This window comes from Colobus angolensis, unplaced genomic scaffold (genome assembly GCF_000951035.1).
Source record: "Colobus angolensis palliatus isolate OR3802 unplaced genomic scaffold, Cang.pa_1.0 Scaffold91, whole genome shotgun sequence".
Classification (NCBI taxonomy): Eukaryota; Metazoa; Chordata; class Mammalia; order Primates; family Cercopithecidae; genus Colobus; species Colobus angolensis.
In genome coordinates, this window is record NW_012123043.1 from 5,764,162 (window position 1) to 5,770,830 (window position 6,669).

Sequence of the window (6,669 nt, forward strand, 5' to 3'; positions counted from 1 at the left end):
CTCAAAAAAAAAAAAAAAACCTCAAATGGCTTGGAGTTCAGCCCACAAGGATTTAAATGGCATATCTCATCAGTATACTATGACTAACAATATTCCCATGCACTTCCGCCTAGGGCAATAAGACTCTCCGTCAAAAAAAAAAAAAAAAAAAAAATCTCAAATGTGATGTATATCACATTGCATACCTTTTATTTTTATTCCCTCTTTATTGCCTTTAGTGGGGGATTGGTTGAGGTTTTTCTTTTCTTCCCCATTGCATTTCTTTTTCTCTCTAGTTTGGGCATTAAACACTATTTCTAGCATTTGGAATTATCCTAAAAATTTAACACAAATATTTTTACTTAATGTTTAAAGTTAATATGATTACTCTTTCATTGAACTAGAAAGTTAGAACACTTTAACCCTGATTAACATCCCTCTCTTTCAATATATAAATATGTATACACATATAAAATACATTTTAAAATGAACACTTCTGTATATGGTTATATATTCAGAAATCTATACACAAATGAGAAATTACTATTTCAATGGAAATTGAAACAATTTTAGCTACCTGTACATTTACTAATTTCTTTCTTTTTTTTTGAGAGGGAGTCTCACTCTGTTGCCTGGGTTGGAGTGCAGTGACACTATCTTGGCTCACTGTAACCTCCGTCTCCCGGGTTCAAGCGATTCTCCTGCCTCAGCCTCCTGAGTAGCTGGGACTACAGATGCGTGCCATGGCCCCTGGCTGATTTTTGTGTTTTTAGTAGAGATGGGTTTTCACCATGTTGGCCAGGCTGGTCTCGAACTCCTGACCTTAAGTGATCCACCCACCTTGGCCTCCCGAAGTGCTGGGATTACAAGCATGAGCCACCATGCCCAGCTAACGTTTACTAATTTCTTTCTTTTGTTTTCTTTTTTTTTGATACGGAGTCTTGCTCTGTGGCCCAGGCTGAAGTGCAGTGGCATGATCTCAGCTCACTGCAGCCTCTGCCTCTGGGGTTCCAGCGATTCTCTTGCCTCAGCTTCCCGGGCAGTTGGGATTATAGGCCCATGCCACTGTGGCCAGCTAATTTTTGTATTTTTAGTAGAGATGGTGTTTCACTATGTTGGCTAGGTTGGTCTTGAACTCCTGACCTCAGGTGATCCGCCCCCTTCGCCTCTCAAAGTGCTAGGATTCCAGGCGTGATTACTGATTTTTGCTGTTAAGTCCATTACTGGTGTCATCAATATTTGGTTCATCTCATTATTCATACCATCTTTAAAAACATCCAACACTAAGTATGCATCCAGATATTTGCTGATTAGATACATGAAATAATGTGTGAGCCTAACTTCTTATTTTCCAATGGAAATAGAAAGATTCTACTGTAAGTGACATATTGTTTCTTCCCTCAAGAAGTTACAGCTGCTGGTTTAGCTATTTTTTTTTGAGATGGAGTCTCGCTCTGTCACCCAGCAGGCTGGAGTGCAGTGGCGTGATCTTGGCTCACTGCAAGCTCCGCCTCCCGAGTTCACGCCATTCTCCTGCTTCAGCCTCCCGAGTAGCTGGGACTACAGGCGCCCACCACCATGCTCGGCTAATGATTTTGTATTTTTAATAGAGACAGTGTTTCACCGTGTTAGCCAGGATGATCTCAATCTCAATCTCCTGACCTTGTGATCCACCCGCCTCGGCCTCCAGTGCTGGGATTACAGGCGTGAGCCACTGCACCCGGCCCTATTCTTAACTTTTTAGGAGAAGATATGGAACATATCAATGCTTGAATGAAAGTAAAGTATCTTCTCCTTAGAAAAAATGCACTTATGAGCCTACAACAAATTTTGCACATAGTTCTAGGAAATTAACAGATACTTGAAGCATCCATTCCTAAAACCCAGCTCAGTAAACTTTGCTCTGGAAAGGTCTCAACTTTGGTACATTGGAGGTTTGGGTCTACAGATGTGAAATAAAGTCAGTTCCACCCTCATGAATATACTATTAAGACTATTGCCAACTCCAGATAGATAGAGCAATAATTCCCTCAAAGAGAGATCCGAGAGCGTTATACCTGTATGTAGACAAGAACAAGGCAGTCCATGGTGACACCTTCCCTACCCCTGGCGTTTGGAAGCCAGAAGGATATTGTCTTGGCTTCACCCCTTATTAGACTGTGTCATCTCTCTTAAAGCTCATCATTAGGGGGACATTACATCTCATCTTGCCTGGGACAGTCCTGGTTTACATCTGTTGTTCTAGTGCAGTTTTTAAGAGCGCTTCCTTTCACTATCAAAAGTGTCCTAGTTTGGGCTGGGCGCAGTGGCTCACACCTGTAATCCCAGCCCTTTGGGAGGCCGAGGCGGGTGGATAATCTGAGGTCGGGAGTTTGAGACCAGCCTGACCAACATGGAGAAACTCTGTCTCTACTAAAAATACAAAAAAAAATTAGCCAGGTGTGGTGGCGCATGCCTGTAATCCCAGCTACTCAAGAGGCTGAGGCAGGAGAATCGCTTGAACCCGGGAGGTAGAGGTTGCAGTGAGCCGAGATTGTGTCATTGCATTCCAGCCTGGGCAACAAGAGTAAAACTCTGTCTCAAAAAAAAAAAAAAAAAAGTGTCCTAGTTTGAATAATAAATTATATGACCACCCTACTAAGAATGAGTAGACTTGGATCAGTGCCTGGATTTATTTCTTCTCAACCACATAGATTCCATTCTCAAACCCAATTCTTCCAGAATCCCCATTGTGCCTTCTATCTCTCCTCTTCATCAGGCTCAGTCCAGACTTTGATCTGCTTGATCAGGAGCCAAGACTCTTGAGATGCCAACACCAGCAGCCAGATACAACTCAACTCTTCCACAGACTCTTCTTCAAAAAATACTATCTGGTCCAAATTTCCTCCCGCCAGTGGCCCTAGCAGGGCATAGCGAGCACAGGATTTGGGATCCTCCTGGGGGTCATAGCCCAGTTCCACTTGCCCCTGCTGCAGTCGGTACCTCCCGTCTTTGTCAAAGCCTGTCAGTACCACTATCCGGGTGACTTTTTATGGCCTGTCCAGAATCACGGTCAAGTAGTTTCCTTTCAAAGGATCTAAGGTAGAGTAGCCCTCCTTGTTCAGTGTATAAATGTACTGTGGAATCACAGCCAACATTGACACCATGTCAGTGAGGACAGTAGCAACAGGGTTATCTGGTTCACCAAAGACCCTGTCCTCCACAGGAAAGCATATTCATGAAACATAGAATAATCGCCTGTGTGGTTGAAGACAGAGGGACTGAAATGAATAGGAACATTCTGGGCCAAGAGAAGACAAAATTCAGAGAGAAGCAAGTGAGTAGGAGTGTCCTTACGGAAGAGGAACAAGAAAGCGGTCAGGCAGGAGAGGTCACTGGTGTGGAAAACTTTCCCAGAGATGCTCAGGTGGGAGAACTCCAGGATCACCCAAGGTAGTTCTTTCCAGGCTGATAATGCCAGAGAGATGGCAGCAGTGAATTTGGGGGTGCAATGAATATGATCTTCCAACAAAAGAAAGTAATCAGAGAGGTTACTAGCAAAGTTCATGAGGAGGGCATGGTCTACTTTCTGCCTGGAACAGAGGGCTTCACAGGGTGACGAGTGATTAACGTCACTCAGATCTCCTGGGAGAGGGGAGCCACCATGGATGACCAGCAGCTTCCCAGCCCCAATCTCTGCTGTGAAGAGAGCTGAAATATTGGCAGCTGTTTGGACGAGCCATTCAGGGTCAGGACCTGACAGGTGGACCAGCACCACGATATACTCCAGCTCACGTTCTGAGGAAGCTTGGAACATGGACTGCAGGGTGTCCAAGAGGTAGCTCCCACGAGGATGCTGCATTGAGGCAATCCCCATGGTGAGCAGTCCTGGGGGAGACGCGAGGCACATGAGCACTTCAGGCTGGTGAAGAGTTCCTAGGACTCTCCTTCCAGGTCTTCCCTTTATGCCGATCCCAGTGACAATTCACATTCCTTTTCCTGGGGCGTATAGTCCAGAGGGGAGGTTAATATCTGACCAGAAATTGTGATGTGATTTTATTTCGTCAAAGTATTGTGGTCAATATTTTGGAAGGCTCTTGGGGAAGCTTTATGAAGGCCAAAGCTCTCTCTCATGGGCAAGGCTGCTGGGTACCAAAGGCAAATTGCTGGGTTGGCAAAGTATCTTAGCCTGGCCTTGACCTTCAGCGTTATTTCAGCTACCACAGTTCAACCAGACCTGGATTAGAGGATCTCTGGAAATCTATGTAAACCCAAGGGTCCATAAGTCTAGTGTACTGAGATCTGAAGTCCACACGGCCCTCTCTGCCTGCCCTCTACCCAATGCCTTTTCCCATGGCTCCCCTTGGCTCTTTCCCCTTCCTGTTTTCCCCTCCCTGGGGGCCTACCATGACTGAGCTTCACTATGGAACAGCTCCTTCCCAGGGTCGCTATGGCCCTTCTGTCCTGTTGGTCATTCAAGAGGTGACCAGATGGGAGGAAAACACGCTCAGGATTATAACATGGACCAAATTCCACAGCGTGGCCCTGCCTCAGAGCACACTCTTCCCTTGCCACATGCTAGTCGCTTACCTTTTGACCCTCCTTCCCTTTTCTATCTAAAATACTCTGTCTGATCCTCTCCCGGTCAGACCACTCCCTCCCAGGTACTCACTCTTTTCCTGGGGAGGGGCTCCAGCCAGGAATTGGTAGCTGGCGTGCTGGAGAAGAGATGAATCTCTCTGCATCTCCTTGAAGGTTCACAGATGGTTCTTGCTTTCGTAGTTGATTTGTTTGACAGCTATTTGCCAAGCTATGTCCTCCTTTTCCTTCTGAGGATAAGATATGTCAGTCCTGAGGTTCACCCCCAGATTCTCTGGAGACAATTGAGGAGCAGATCCCCCTTTTAGGACAGGCTGGGCAAACCCCAGCTTCCTGTGCCCAGGGAAGCCGAGTGTGGGGCTCAGGGAACCGCTCTCCCCACCTCATCATGAGAACACGCAGGGCTTTCCAGCACCGGCCACGGCTCCTGAGTTGGGAAGTGGGGCTCCCAGGTTTGTGTGGAGTGCCTATGGGAAGGGCCAAGGCTTGTGCAGAGAAAGCACTTGCCTGACCCCACTGTTGTCAGGCTGGCCAGTGTCATCTACCTCTTCTTAGGCCTGGGCTAGGTTCTGTGAGATGTGCTGGTGCCCAGTGCCTGGCCCTGTCCTCAAGGAACATATGCCCCAGTGCCTCAATTCTAGAATCCTTTCTTTTGCTCAAATCTGACCACACACACATTTCTGAACCACTCCCCACACCTGCCTTGTGCTTAGCTCCGGCTGGTCTGAGGTGTTTTATGAAAAATGTGGATTTCAAAGCCTGGCCAGGAATTGTGTGGGGTTTGGTCTTCTCACTTGCAGATGTTGTCCACTTAGGGAAGCTGTTTCCAATCCTTCATGTGAGAAATAGGAAAAATAACATCTCCATGCTAGGTCCTGGTCGGGAGGTGGCCAGCACCCAGGTCCTCATCACCTGCTGGTCCTGCCAGTCAGCCTGGTCCTCTAGAGGTGGGCGTGCACTGCCCTCTCCACACCTGCAGTCCCCTTTCTTCCTCCCTTCCCCTAGTCAAATCCCATCCATATTTCAAGACTGGTTCATTTTTTTTTCCCTGACATTCTCGTGATTCTTCACGTGTTCTCTCCTTAGAACTCCTATGATGAGACTAGAGTATTTCACAAATTTGAAAAACTTTCCGTTGTACTGAAGGGTTGACAAACTGCTGCAGCCTTGATCTCTGGTACTCATCATAATACACTGTATTCAACATGCTCCTCTTTATTCTCTTGGAGAATGAAGCCCAGGATGACTAAGGATACAGCAACAATGATATATCTCCATAGGCAGCAGTGCATGGTGCTGGGACTGGGAGCAGCTCTGCAAAGAAATGTGAGTTGGTTATATGTATCCTGAGTTCCTCTTGCTCAGAGAGCATCTGGGTATTTCCTTCTGCCTGGCAGCCTCCTACCTCCTTCCCCTCATCCCTCTTCCTGCACACTACTGCTTAAATATTTCCTTAAACTTTTTCCCTCCTGGTTCCACTCTTCCCACCACTTGTGCCATCTAAGGAAAGACAACGATCATAGAGTTTGATTCTGTTCAGCCTCCACCTTCTTTCTCCCTTCCCTGAATTTCCAGGTGAAATTGGAGGAGCTGCCTTCATTTATCCACTGTGGTTTAGAGACCCAACCAGAGGGGATGCGTTACCAAGAAGAGGAAATCAAGAAGTTAATTATATTTTTCTTACATATTTCCTTATATATTTGGAAATATATAATTTCCAAATTATATTTGACTTCAAATTCAAGCCAAAGACTCCTCTTGGATTTATTGACCAATACATTGGATCTTGTCTATTAGTTCCCCATTACTTTTGCATCTGATCCTTTCCAGGATTATGTTAGGCAGATATGAGGTTTTGACTCAAATCAGAGGGATAGAAGGAAGCGTGTATTAGTACGTCTTCCCCATGCTGGGACTGGTAAGAAGGATGAAACCTCAAAGTGGCTAAACACTTCCAGTCATGTGCAAGTCTCCACCATATTGGGAGCACTATATCCGCTGACGTCTTTTTATCTAACAGAAAATGTGGATTTCTCTAAATTCAAGGAGAAAAACTTTTAATGAAGGATGGGGTCCCAGAGGGACTCCTCAGAGGTAGCTGAAACTGGCCAC

At 46.0% G+C, this 6,669-nt stretch overlaps 1 protein-coding gene across 1 annotated transcript; it reads right to left on the reverse strand.

Moving 5' to 3' along the window:
• Window positions 1-2,717: 2,717 nt before the first annotated feature.
• Window positions 2,718-4,657, reverse strand: LOC105504410 (alpha-1,3-mannosyl-glycoprotein 4-beta-N-acetylglucosaminyltransferase-like protein MGAT4E). The gene is given in 3 exon segments (XM_011931844.1): window positions 2,718-3,193; window positions 3,196-3,846; window positions 4,631-4,657. Coding segments are annotated over 2 exon segments (1,116 nt in total). The 5' UTR covers window positions 3,836-3,846; window positions 4,631-4,657.
• Window positions 4,658-6,669: the final 2,012 nt, after the last annotated feature.